The sequence below is a fragment of the Macrotis lagotis genome, chromosome X, assembly GCF_037893015.1.
Source record: "Macrotis lagotis isolate mMagLag1 chromosome X, bilby.v1.9.chrom.fasta, whole genome shotgun sequence".
NCBI classification, from domain to species: Eukaryota; Metazoa; Chordata; class Mammalia; order Peramelemorphia; family Peramelidae; genus Macrotis; species Macrotis lagotis.
The window spans coordinates 306,984,188-306,998,645 of record NC_133666.1 but is presented as its reverse complement, the minus strand read 5'-3'; the positions used below and the strand labels follow the sequence as shown (position 1 = coordinate 306,998,645).

The window sequence follows — 14,458 nt, the reverse complement described above, 5'->3', positions numbered from 1 at the left end:
GCTGCAAGCGTCCTGCACTGCCTTACAACCTCTACTGAGGGCTGTGGGAGAGACTTGATTTGTTGGGAGCAGACCTCGAATGATCTCCACTTCCCCCTCCCCCAGTCTGTCTGGCTAACAGATCGACCCGGTCAACTCCAGCTCGCTCTCTTTGTCCCTTATCGATCTCTCTGTCACCTGCAAGTGGAAGGAACCCCTGGGGGTGGGGGGGTGGGAGGGGGGAGAGGAGAGGAAAAGAAATCCTATCGGCAAGTAGTGGTTCCATTCATTCTCTCCCTCTACCGCACCCCAGGATCCGGCGGGGAGGGCGAGGGAAAACTTTGTGGGACTCAGACCCAGGAGAGGGAAAAGCTTTGGGAAGCAGAGGAGAAAGGTGACTTATCTTATTTCTGAAGTGAAGGAAAGCAATGTTTCTTGGAAACTAAATGAGAACTCAATGAGGTTTCTTTCCCAGAGGGATAATCTTTAGGAGATTATGAACCCAGAGGATTCCCCTTGGTGGTCGAGAGGGTGTGTGTGTGTGTGTGTGTGTGTGTGTGTGTGTGTGTGTGTGTGTGTGGTGTGTGTGTGTGTGTGTGTGTGGTGTGTGTGTGTGTTTGTGAGCGCGTGGGGTACCCATCTCAGTCTGGTCCAGCCGGAGTCCGTCAGAAGGTGGGTGTGCGGCTCTTTCATTCAAACTTTGGCGAGTTTCTGCCCTCGAGTTGGAGAAGGTGTGGACCAATCAGCGCTCGAGACTCCGAATAAATTAGGCAAATTACCATCTGGCGATGGGTCAGATGACTCGGATACTTTTAAAAACTACAACTTCTCTTACCCCAACCTCCTTCCTTGACAGCAAGGCATTCCCCTTGGCCACTGAGGTGGAGGCTAAGGTTCAAGCTTTATTACTGTCACACACACATACACACACCACACACACACACACACACACACACACACACACACACACACACTACACACACACCACACACACACACACACACACAAATACACACACCCCCTTATTGCCCTATATTCTCCTCTTTTTTTTTTCCCACGAATTTCTTGACTTTTACTTCATCTTCTCCCGGAGGAAGAAAAGTGCAGCTAAGGCTAGCAAAACGATTTCCTTCCTTCGCAAGAAGATCTAGCCCTATCTTTCTCCCCCCCTCTCCTTAGCGGGAGGGGAGGCGACGTGGGGGAAAGCGATGAGAAACTTCATTTCTCTGCTTTGCCTCTGGAGTCTCTATTGTTCTGTTGCCGCGGGAAACACAGACTCGGATGGTCCAGAGGGGAGCCTGAAAGGTAATGCTCATTTATTTTCATTTTTTCTTTCTGGTTCCTTCCCCACAATGCACTCCCCTTAGCTTCTCTTTCTCCCTCGCGGGCTTTTCTCATTCTTCTTAATTGCTCTCTGTATCCACTTGTTCTTTGGATTTTGTTTAGCTATCCCCAGGGCATCATTCCATCGCGTGGCAATGAAAAGACAACTGAGGCCAATCTCTTCTCACCTCAGTCCCAGAGCTTTTAAAAATTACACTTTCATTTTAACAAGCGTTCCTTCTGCCAAATTGCCAGTAACTTGCCTTGCCTTTAATTTTTTTTTTTCTGGTCATCGATTCTTTAGGATTAAAGGGGAGAGCAGAGTTTAGTTGCACTCGCTGGTTTATTTTCATCTGGCATAGGTTCTTGGAAAGATGGGAGGAGGGAGAATATCGTTTTCCCTATTCTAAGAAAGTTTACTTTCCTCTGGCTAGCCTAGCACATGATTTGGGAGTTTGGAGCAGCAACTATATTCAGAGGAATTGCTTGGCTAGTCAGTGATGCACGAGCATCATCTCTGTTTTTAACTCTTCTTCCTCCCGTTCCTATGCCTCTTCCCCTTCTCTACAATTTTGTCCAGTATAGCTCCTGGAGTTTTTATGTAGAAAGTGCTCAATTTATTAAGAGGGCAGCAAATACCTTTGAACTTTCTAAGTCAATTTGGTGAGGGAACTCCCCAAAGTCACCTAACTAGTTGGAACTTTATGACTGCTCCAGTTTAAAGGAGTTAACAGGAAATGGCCTTGGGACCCATGAACTTTAAATTTTTAAAAAATAATTACATTTTAGTATAACTGGTTTCCCTTGTATTTCTATATATTTTGTTTTATTCTTTTAAAAATACTATTCTGAGAAAGGATCCATAGGTTTCATCAGACTGACAGAAGGGTCTTTGTCACATAAAGAGTTAAAACTAATGTTTTAAGAGAGACTTGGGATAAGGAGTTGGGAGATTGGAAATGATATAAATGCAGTTCTGTGGCAATTAAATAATATATAATTTTTTTGGACTTTCAAAGCTTGTTTATGGAGCTGTGTGACTTTAAAACAAGTCACTTGACCTTTCTGGGCTTCAATTCTCCATCTTTAAAATAAAAAAATAGTTTAGGTAAGACAATAACTAAATTCTCTTTCAGCCTTAACATTCTAGTAATTTGAGGATATATTGGTCACAGGGGATAAAGAAAAGCAAATTAAATTTTGCTCATGTGTTCATAGATACACACCTATATCCTGTGGTTAATTCCTTTTCCTTTTCAGGAATATTTTGCTCTCCCCTTCTTGGTCTTTCCAAATTCCTCCCTTTCTTCTTCATTCCCCCCCCCCCCCCACCAATCTGGATTAGGTTAGTGAAGGTACTGAACAGCTAATATTTCCTATCCATTGAGGCTTGCTTCTTAATCTAGTGATATCTAAACTGAAATCTTTTCTAGGGCAAAGATGATGTCTTCTTGTGTACTCTTCACACAGAACCTAGCATAGTACAATAGAGTTCAGAGCATTGTGCTAAAAATTCCTTTAGGAACCTTCTCCCTTTTTCCTTCTGGTTTGCTGTTTCCTTTCCCTACTTCCCACTCTCATTCCTTTTAAATCTGAATCTATCTTTTTTAACTGTGTTGTGTTATCTTATGCTTTGTATGTTATGACAGCTTTCCAGACTGTTCTCAAGATAATTTTCTGGGAAACCCAAGATATGACTGAGTGAGGGCAACACAGGACCCAACAGCAGTTCTTGTTTTAAAAAACAAAACCAAAAAACAAACAGGCATTACTGGCACTGACAGAGTCATAGGAAAGACTCACTTCCAGAGTTTGATACTATGGGGATGTTTGCTGGGACTGAAAAGAACTGTTTTGATGAGTTTATGACTCAGTCTATCTTCTATCAGTCTCTTTGCAACATTTTAATTTTCTCTGAAGGGGGAAATGAGAGGAAAGGAATAAAGAGATTGGTTTTTAAGTCTCTCTCTCTATGTATTTGGTGGGGAAGTAGAGAAGAAAGAAGAAAGATCAAGTGAGGGTGAAGGAGGTAGAGAGAGAAAAGAGGAAGGATGGAGAGAGAGAAAGGGAGGGAGAGAAATCAAGGATAGAGAGAGGGGAGAAGAGGGAGGAGAGATCAAGAGAGAAGAGACTATAGTATCTTTTGGATATCACAACACTGGCAAAGTGTTTTTATTGGTCCATTCTATCTGTGAAACAATCTGGTGAAGAGGGTAGTATATTGTAATTTTCAGGGGCAACCATTTGGAAGAGTGCTGGACAGAAAAACAACAACAAACTACTCCAAATCAGCAGATCCTGCTTTATTTCCTTGTTCTGCTGTTTACTCCTGTAGCAAGAAAGTTCCTTTGTCCAGCAAAGTGTCTTGTAAATAGTAGACAATGAATACTTGCTTGAATTTGAACTGAATTTCAGCTGTGTCACTTTGGGCAAATCATTGAAACTCAAAGCCTCAGTTTCTATATTGCTAAAATGGAGCGTATCCTATAACTGTTTTCCCTGCTTTACAAACTTATTGTGAGGATCAAAAATATATGATAAGCACTTTGAAATTAGAAAGCATCATGCAAATGTTGGTTATCATTATTGCTTGACAGATGAAAAACATGAGACCAGGGAGCTAAAGCAACATGTCAGTAGAACCCTGACATGTCAATAATAGTCAACTATGTTCCATTGTCCACAGATAGAAACTTAACTGAGCACCCCCAGTCCAATACAGTGCACCCTCCTGTCAAGCCCTCAGTTCGGTTTAATGTCAGAACTTCCAAGAACCCAGACCATGAAGGCTGCTATCTCTCCAGGGGCCATGACCAACACTTAAAAGATTGTGGTTTCAACACAACAGCAAAAACCTTTTTCATCATCCATGGATGGACGGTGAGCTTCTAGGGGGAGGGAACTTGATAGTTTTACGGGGTATCTGGTTTCCTTTGTGCTGTCCAATTAAAATGAACATCTAGGCTTCTGGTCCTCCCTCCCCCCCCCACTCTCAATTCCCCCTCCCCCTCCCCCAACCTTCTTGCTTACTGTTTGCATTCCAGGCATCGTGAAGAATGAGTTCAGACAGTGAGTTGAAGGAGCTGGATTCCAGCTGCAGTCTTTGGTGGTGGATGGCAGGCTATACCCCTGGCACATACTAGGCTTACCCATGGATCTCCTCAAAGCAGCAGCAGTGGAGCCCAACCACCACTTAAGAAGTTCTTTAGTTATATTTAATTACATTGATCAACCACTGCCTCCCAACTTCCCTCTTTGTATGTCGAGTTGGCTGGAGTCACTTGACTGACTCTGAATCTGAAGAGGAGCCAGAAGAGTTGGCTGGGATGGGGGGGGGGGAGAAAAGGAAGGAGAATTGGGGCCATAAAGGGAGGGGGTGAGGAAGCTGCTGGCTCTGTGCTCTTTTCCACAGAGAGATGGGTTGATTCAAAATTGGTGAAGTTCTTAGGGTCATACTATCAGAGCAACATGTGCTGAAAGACCCACTCATAAGCCTTCAACAAAAAGGGATTTAACCTGGAGCTTCAGACACTTTAGATGAGTGAGGGGTTAGGTTATCTCTAAGTCACGTTCTAGTTCTAATAGTTTATGATTCTATGACTAGGGAGGTTATTCATTCATAAAACAACCATCTGCACTAAAAATTCTATGATAAAATAGTAGATTTTTAAAAAATAACTTGCAAAAATATTTTCTTCAAGTAAAATGAAGAATTGAACAGATTAAGTATTGAGTAAGTATTAAGTAGTTCTAATTTAAGATTTGCATAACATTTTATAAATATTAGTTTGTTTGCTCCTCCCAACAAACACGGCAGGAAGATGTTATTAATAATCACATTTTACAGAAGAGAAAATTGAGACAAAAATGTTAATTGATCATACAGATCGTGTCTGAGGCCAGGTTTTAACTCAGGTCTTCCAGGTTCAGGACTAGCTGTACCATTACACTGAACAAACATCATCCCTTTCCACAAATAATAATCTAATCACACAAGTAATTAAAAAAAACTAATCAAAAAAATGATTGCCAATGGTTATAACTCTAGTGGTCTCCATTCTATTTATCATGAATTTTGTTATTGTTTCATGTTGTCCTCCATTAAAGGGTCAAAGTCTATGAGTGCCTAAGCTCTTTGAAATTAGGGACAGTTGTTTTTGTGTTGGCACCCCTTCTATCTAGTACAGTGCTTGTCACTTGGGAGATAATAAATGCTAATAGAATCACTTTGAATATTTTTCTTTTCCCCGTTTTCTACTAGTTGAGTAGGGTTCTGATAGTGCCAATTGAAGAAGATGAGGAAGAAAAACCCTTGTAGAGTTGCATATTCATATAACCTATAAAATGTTAATAAGAAATTCATCTATTTCACTCTGGTTGATGGGAGTTTTGACATCAATCACTAAGTGACAGGAGGGAGGTGCTAGGATCTCTCCCTCCTTCTTGACCAGAACTGACCCCATGCAGAAATGCAGGCATTTTTCTAACAGGTGAGATTTGAGGAATATAGAGAGACTGCCTACCTAAAAAATAGTTAGCATTTTTCTGTTTTTAATTTTATTTTTTCCAATTACCTATAAAGATAGTTTTTAAGATTCATTTTTGTATAATTTTGTGTATCACATTTTTCTCCTTTCCTTCCTTCCCTCTCCATTTCTCAAGACAATAAGTAATCTGATATAGGTTTTACGTGTTAGACATTTTTCCATATTAGTCATGTTGAGAAAGAAGAATCAGGACAAAAAAGAAAAAACCCTGAGAAAGAAAAAAATAAAAAAGTATATTTTGGTCTGCAAACAGACTTCATAGTTCTTTCTCTTGATTTAAATGGCATTTTCCAACACAAGTCTTTCAGAATTGTCTTTTATCACTGCATTGCTGAGAAGAGCTAAGTCTATCATAGTTGATCACTACACAGTGTTGCTGTTACTATGTACAATGTTTTCTTGGTTCTATACTTTACTCAGCTTTATTCATGTATTTCCAGATTTTTCTAAAATATTCCTGCTCATGATTTTGTACAGAGCTATAGAATTCCATTACATTCCTATACCACAACTTGTTAATCTATTCCCCAATTGATGGGCATACTTTCAGTTTCCAATTCTTTGTCATCACAAAAATAATGGCTAGTATTATTATAGCTCTTTAGGATTTCCCATTTTTTTTTTGGTTTTTGCAAGGCAATGGGGTTAAGTAACTTGCCCAAGGTCACACAGCTAGGTAATTCCCCAATAGAGTTCAGGTGCTCTATCCATTGCACCACCTAGCTGCCTCTTCTCAATTTTTTTTTTTGCAAATTTTGTAAATACATTAATTCATTTGATCCTTACACTAACTCCGTGAAATAGGTGCTATCATTATTCCCTCTTTACAGTTGAGGAAATGGAGTTTGAGAGAAGGTTCATGAGTCAAATACCTAGCTAATATCAGCTCCCATGCTGGGTTTCTCTGAAATTCAATATCATCAAATAAACATTTATTAAATGTCTACTCTTTGCTAGGAGATACACAATTTAGATAAGTGGTCCCAGCCCTCACAGACCTCAGAGATGGAGAATTCACAAGGCAAATCAAAATGCAAACAATTCTCAATTTACCAAGAATTTGATATCTCATTAAAGGTTGTAAGTTGCTTGTGTGGAGTGGGAAATATGGAAATACAGTAAGAAACAGTAATGATATTCCCAGGCCACTTCACAAAAATCCATAATGAACTGGAAATAACTTTAATTTATAACATTGCTTTTTTTTTTTAAGGAAAATATATTCTACACTTAACCAAGGAATGTCATTACTCTATTTCCCCTGTCCCAGCTATGGGAACAAAGACTCCCCCCAGTTTCTTTCTGCCTCCAGTAGAAGGTGACCTAGACAATAGTAACTTGTTATTTCTCCACTTTTGCATAAGAGAAAGTACCTCTCTACATTATTATCAGGGAAGGGAACTCTTTAGGTCATCTGCTCCCAGATGACTAGGACTCAGACTATTTTGAATGAGCTATTCAAAAGGTGAGGACTGGGACTAAAAGAACTTTAAGAAATTATCCCTCATTGACAATTTAATATGGATTAATTTCTGAGATTGGGAGAAATCCGTGATGGGGATAGAGAAGCAGTCAGGCCTGTGGACAGATTAAGACCTACCTCTTTCACATAATGTCTGTATAACCCTGAGCAAAACATTAAGTTCTTAGTACCTCATACAACTCAAAAAAATGATAAATTACAGGGGAAGCAAAAAATTTGTTTTGTAAATGGAGTTTCCTGGGTGGGAGCTCCACTATACCAATGATATCACAGGTCCAGCCCAATTTCTGAGATTTGATACAGCATTGAAGCAAAACCCTGAGAGACTGAAACATTGGAAAGTGCTTTAAAAAAACTTAAAATTTTTTTATTTTCAACTCAAAAATTCTCCCTCCTACTAGCCACTCCCCTGTCCACTGAGAAAGAAAAAAAAGAAATTTACATGATAACGTTTATAAATAATGGATTCACAATTTTATATGCCATCATCTTTTAAAAATTTCTGTGTTATTGAAATATTTTTTATTTAATAAATTGAAATTAAAAAAAATAAAATGTAAAGAGAGAAAAAGAAGACACCATTATATGTTTGAGATCATGTAAAATATTTCTATGTTAGCTAGGTACCTCTCCCATTCCTGCCCTAAAAACAAGAAAAAAATATGCTTTAATCTTAAAATCTTAATTTATCATTTCTCAATCTGGAGATGGATAGCATGTTTTATATTGAGTCTTTTGGAGCTGACATGGAGCATTGTAATGATTAGAGTTAAAAAATCATCTTTCACAGTTCATTATCTTTATAATTTTGCCATTACTCTATAGATAATTCTCCTGGTTCTACTTATTTCACTTTGCATCAGGTCATAAAAGTCTTCCTAGGTTTTTCTGACACCATCCTCTTCATTTTTTTTTGGCAAGGCAATGAGGTTAAGTGGCTTGCCCAAGGTCACACAGCTAGGCAATTATTAAATGTCTGAGGTCAGATTTGAACTCAGGTACTCCTGACTCCAGGGTCCGGCTCTATCCACTGCACCACTTAGCTGCCCCATTTTTTTTTTTTTTTTTTAGATTTTTGCAAGGCAATGGGGTTAAGTGGCTTGCCCAAGGCCACACAGTTAGTTAATTATTAAGTATCTGAGGCTGGATTTGAATTCAGGTACTCCTGACTCCAGGGCCAGTGCTCTATCTACTACTCCACCTAGCCACCCTCCCTTCATTATTTTTTACAGCACAATAGTATCCCAACACATTCATATGCCATAACTTCTTTAGCCATTCCCCAATGAACAGGCATCCCTTCAGTTTCCAATATTTTACTACCTACCAAAAAAAGGAACTGCTATAAATATTAATACATATATATGGATACTTTTCCTTTGTATTTAATCTTCTTAGGAGTATAGATCTAAGGGTTATTTTTTATTGGGTTATTATATTTCTGGGTTAAAGGTTATACACAGCTTTATAGCCCTCTGGTTTGTTCTAAATTGTTCTCCAGATGGTTAGACCAGTTCACAACTCTACCAACTGAACTTATTTTCCCACAACCCTTTCAGCATTTGTTATTTTCCTTTTCTGTCATCTTAGTCAATCTGATAGGTATGAGGTGGTACCTCAGAATTGTTTTATTTTGCATTCTCTAATTATTAGTGATTTAGAGCATTTTTATGTGACTTTGATTTAGCTTTTATTTCTTCTTTTGAAGAAACCTTTGACATCTATCAATTGGGGAATGACTCTAATTTTTATTAATTTGACTCAATTAAGGACAGGAAAGTTTTTTTAAAACCAAGAAATATTAAACATTTCCTTTTTAATTTTTCCAATTACATGGCAAAGATAATTTTCAACATCCATCCTTTTGAAAATTTTTGAGTTCCACATTTTTCTACCCACCTCCCTTCCCTTCCCCCTTCCCATGGCAGCAGACAATTTGATATAGATTGTACATGTACAATTGTTTTTAATATATTTCCATATTGGTTTTGTGAAAGAAGAATTAGAACTAAGGGGGGAAACCCATGAGGAAGAAAGAAAGAAAATAAAAGAAGTTTTAAAAAAATGAATACAGTATGCTTTGATCTACCTTCAGAATATAGTTTCTTCAATGTGAAGACTGACAAATTGACTTCTGTGTGGGGGGTGGTGGGGAGGGAAATAAGATTGGGGGAAAATTGTAAAACTGAAAATAAATAAAATCATTTTAAAAAATAAAAAATAAAGAAGAATATAGTTTCTTCTCTGGATGTGGATAGCATTTTCCTTAGATCTCTTAGCATTGTCCTGTGATTACTAAATTTCTGAGAGAATTGCTTCCATTGTCTCACAGTTGTTAATATGTCCTGGACAGGACATGTTTTGATGAAAGGGAATTCTTCATCCTCCCAAACATTTTGCTTGGAATTGACCCTGTTACTGATTTATTCAGTAAAGATTTCTAGGTCTAATGTGTATATGAATGCAGGGGAATATGTTTTTATGTTAAATTACTATCTTTGTTCTCATAGTCTAAGTCATGACATGTTTAACTTGAAGGTAATCTGTTTGAAGGATTCAGGGCAATCTTTAGTTTCTGATGTTGAGAGACGCTCTCAAGACTTAAAGGGAAAATAACTTCACTCTGTTATCTTTTTTTTGCAGATGAGTGGCATGTTTGAGAATTGGTTGTCTAAGCTCGTGTCAGCCCTACAAATGAGAGAGCAAGATGCTAATGTAGTGGTGGTGGACTGGCTCCCACTGGCCCATCAACTCTATACAGATGCTGTCAACAACACCCGGGAAGTGGGTTCTAAAATTGCCAAGATGCTGGATTGGCTGCAGGTAATATTGGAGGAGGAAGCATATGTTCTAAAATTGGAAGAAACCATGTTTCTGTTACAGTGAATTCCAAGGATCCAACAAAGTTCTTTAAGTTGGAATTGTAGAATCAAACACCATTTGGAGTGAACCAAGTCATTCACTTAATAAGGAGGAAATCTTTTATTGGTACGAAAGAGAAGTCAATGTATTTGCCAAGAGAGGATACGACTTGTAATATGTAAAAAGAATGTGGTAGAAATTTAAAAATCATAGGACCTGCTCTTTCGTTTGCTAACTGTTTAGTCTTGGGTAAGTAATTCATTACTCAGGGCAGCTAGATGGCACAATGGATAGAATGCCAACTTCAAACCAACCATGTTATCCTGGGCAAGTCACTCTACTGTATTTGCCTCAGTTTCCTCACCAGCAAAATGAACTTGAAAAAGAAATGGCAAAATAACTCTAGTATCTTTGCTCATGTGAAGTCATTGGACATACTGAAAAATGACTGAATAACCACAGAAGTCTTTTTAAAAAGTCAGATTAGATGGTAAATAAGGTTTCTAAGACTTGATCCTGAAATATTTGTTGATTGTATAAACCCATATTTTAGTCCAATGTAGTAGGTTTAATGCAAAGAATAAGAAGATCCATTGTCTTAGAGTTAGAAAGGACCTTAGAGGTCATTGAATTCATCTTCTTAATTTTATAGATGAGAAAACTGAGGCGTAGGGAAGTTAAGCAACTTCCCCATAGTCCTATAGCCAATGTCAGGTGTGGGATTTGGATCCAAAGCCTTCCTGACTCCAAGTTTAGTTACTCTGTCTGTGATATCAGAAGAAATGGAGTAGGCGAGAATTGGGGTTGGAGAAGGCAGACAGTTGAGGGAAAAATTCTGCCACTGAGCCATTAGGGAGGAGACTGATCAGTAGTTTCAGATATTCTATTCCATTTTCATTTCCATTCAATTCAGTAGGTATTTTACTAAGTATCTCTTATGAATTTGGCAATGTGTTTAGGTAATGGAAATTTCAAAGATAAAAGTGAAACAATCCCTATTCTCTAAAGATAGCCACAGTGTGCTATGCTTCCTTACAAACTGGAGTGACCAAGAGGTATAGACAAATGATCGATTGATCCTGCTGGAAGTTTCTAGCTAGGCTCTTCCTTAGAATTCTTGAATTGAAATTGAAGTCATGAGCCCCCACAATCCCTCATTCCCATGAACTTGAGGATCTTAAGCTAACATGTCAAATGCTTGTGGATCCCAGAAAGAGTAGTCCTTCTCTTAAGAATCAATTAGGACATAGCTTGACCAGTGGTCCTGACTGACCTCTTCAGACTCAGAAACCTAAGTTTCTAATGACTATGCTTTTGTGACTTCAGGAGAAAGAACATTTTTCTCTTGAGAATGTTCACTTGATTGGCTACAGTCTTGGAGCTCATGTTGCTGGATATGCTGGAAACTTTGTTCAGGGGACCATAGGCAGGATCACAGGTAAGTGCTACTTCTGTAAATTCTTGTAAACCCTTCAATTCCTTATTCTTATTTCAAACTTTTTAATCTTTCTATTGCCTACACTTTTCCAAAGAGAAATAATCTTCAACTGCTTTGATTTAGTATTAGAATATGGGAGCTAGGAGACATCAAAAGGTCATCTTGCTCATCCCATCGCTTTGCAGATGAGAAAAGCTGAGGCCCATAAAGATTAAATGACTTGTCCAAGTTCACTCAGCTAGTTAATGAAGTTTTTTTAGGACTTCGGTCTTCTGGTTCTCTGTCCAATTCCCTTTTCAAATTCTTGTTTTATGGAAAGAATTCTAATTTTTGATTCTGTCATTTATCATTGCTTTTGCCACCAAAATGCTTCAAAGAGAGATTAATTTTAGGAATCTAATGATAAAGTAAAACACAGAAGTACCAGGATTTTTCTGGATTCTGGGTGACTTTTCATATCCTTGTGCACCAGTTTTCTCATCTGCAAATAGGACATAATAATCTGTTTTGTGGGTATGGGATAAGATCAGATAAAATAGAGAACCTAATATATCCCTGAAGGATAGAATAGGAATTGTCCTTAGAAATAGTTTAATGCTTCCAGGTCTAGGAGATGATTTATTCAGGGGAATGTTTAGTTTGATTAAATAAACATTAAGTGTGTACTATGTACAAGACACTTTACTAGTTGTCAGGGCTGTAAAAAAAATTAGACAGTTCTTGCCCTCAAGGGTTTTATATTTTATCCTACAAATAAATGAATGAATGAATGAACAAATGACTAAATAAATAAATTAATTAATAATAAATTCTAGAAATATTTGGGTTCCAGGAACCATGAGTACCTGGGAAGATGAGCTGGACTTTGGAACTGGGGTGTCTCCTGCAAGAGTTGGTGCTTGAGGGGGCAGCTAAGGTGGCAAAGTGGATAGAGCACCGCCCTAGAGTCAGGAGGATCTGAGTTCAAATTTGATCTCAGACACTAAGTAATTGCCTGGGTGCGTGACCTTGGGCAAGTCATTTAACCCTATTGCCTTAAATAAATAAAAAATTAAAAAAAAGAGTTGATGCTTGATCCCTGAGACTGAAGTGAGGAGAGAGTTTAATCTCCAGCGTTAGGAACAGCCTGTGCAAAAGTGATAGAGATGAGAAAAAGCATGACAGGTTTGGGGAATAGCTAAAAGGCCAATCTGGCTGGAGCTTAAAGAGTTCATGAGAGGGAATAACACAGTTAGTAAATGATAGAATTGTAGTCAACAAACACTCAAGGGATCCCAAAGTCCAGTTCAGAGTTCTTTCCTTAACATCTTGCTATCTCATTATAAAGCGTGATTTGAGGAGTGAAAGCATTTTGTTAATTTAATGCAGTTTTAAGAAATTGTCGAGCTTGATTCTTCTTCTTTGAGGAATTGTGATTTTCTACTGTGGCTGAGCTCAGGCCCCTCTTGAACTCAAGCAACAACCAATGGTCGTACAGAACTATGTTTCCTGGGTGATATGTGGTTTGGAAAAAAAACAGGCAAAACAGTGTCTGATCCCTGAATAAAATAGAAGGCTTAATCTTTTGTCAGCTTTATCTGGGACTCCCCTTTGAGGGCAAGAAAGAGAAGGAAGTGTCACTTTAAATTGTGTAGATGATTTTTGTAATTAAAATAATCTGGTTTATGTTGGATGGCCATGGTCATTCAGATGTAAATTGAATGGCACAACTAATGAGGCCTTCCTCATTCTGAATCTCATGAGTACAATATGAAGACTGGATTGAGTTTTATTCTTGAAAGTTTAGTTGTGCCTTAATTTGAATTTGGTTATTGAGTAATCATTAACCTTCATGGTATAGTGGATTTGGAATCAGAGAATTTGGGTTTTAAGCAAATTCTCTGACTGTAAGTCAGTTCACATTTCTTCACCTTCTCCCTAACCCCCCTCCCCCCTCACCTGTGTCCCTATCTGTAAGATTTTCCTTTCTTCATTTTTCTCCTTTTAAGGCACATATCCTAGGAAAAGGTGTGAGATGCTGCTGCTTGTCTGTCCTTACTGAGCCCCCCCCCCCACCCCATCCCGCTGCAGTATGCCCATCTCTAACTTTCTTAGTCTCTTTGTCAGGTGGGAAACATATGCTATCTCCCTTACTAGACTGTAAATTCTCTATTTTGCATTCCTTTTCAGTTTTACACCCTCTGATCTGCTACTTGCAAGGGACTGTATTAGGGGTTTAGTAAATATTAATTGAAAGAAACAGGAAAAATTCACACTGACGGACGAATTTGTTACCCTTCCCATGGCTTTACCTTTTAAGTGAAGACCATGGTCTGAACATTGTGCTTAATCCAGAGGAATGACCCCTAATAATGGTATTTCAGGTATCACAAAGTTTTTATTGGTTGGGACCTTGAAGTTCATAGGAATACAGGATCATAGCTATAGAACTAACAGGGACTCTGTAGGTCATTGAGTGCACCTGCTTTGCAGATGCAGCAACCACCCTAGAGAATTGAAGTGACTTGCCCCATATCTCAGAAGTAGGCAGAACAAGGATTTGCACTCTGAACCTCTGAGTCCAAATCAGCTCCATTATTGACTTTATACACCTTGATTAAAGCTACATCATTAATGGAAAAAGCTGGGACTTGAAACAATTGATAAGCATGTATTAGGAGTAACAGGACATTGGTCTTGGAGTCAGCAAGGTCTGTGTTCAGATACTTACTGACACTGGGCAAGTCACTTACCTTCTGTCCTTTTCAGTGTCTTCAACTGTAAAATGAAGGAGTTGGAGTCTAAGGTCCCTTCCAGCTCTAAATATATCTCCAATGATCCAGGTAC

At 38.4% G+C, this 14,458-nt stretch overlaps 1 protein-coding gene across 1 annotated transcript in view; it reads left to right on the top strand.

Annotated features, from left to right (window-relative positions):
• Nucleotides 1-365: 365 nt before the first annotated feature.
• The window catches only part of LOC141497454 (endothelial lipase-like), a 37,515-nt gene continuing 23,422 nt past the window's right edge, over nt 366-14,458 (top strand). The window contains exons 1-4 of the mRNA XM_074200105.1: nt 366-1,284; nt 3,989-4,182; nt 9,976-10,155; nt 11,521-11,632. Coding sequence (XP_074056206.1) covers nt 1,188-1,284; nt 3,989-4,182; nt 9,976-10,155; nt 11,521-11,632 — 583 coding nt within the window. The 5' untranslated portion in view covers nt 366-1,187. The remainder of the gene's footprint in view (nt 1,285-3,988; nt 4,183-9,975; nt 10,156-11,520; nt 11,633-14,458) is intronic.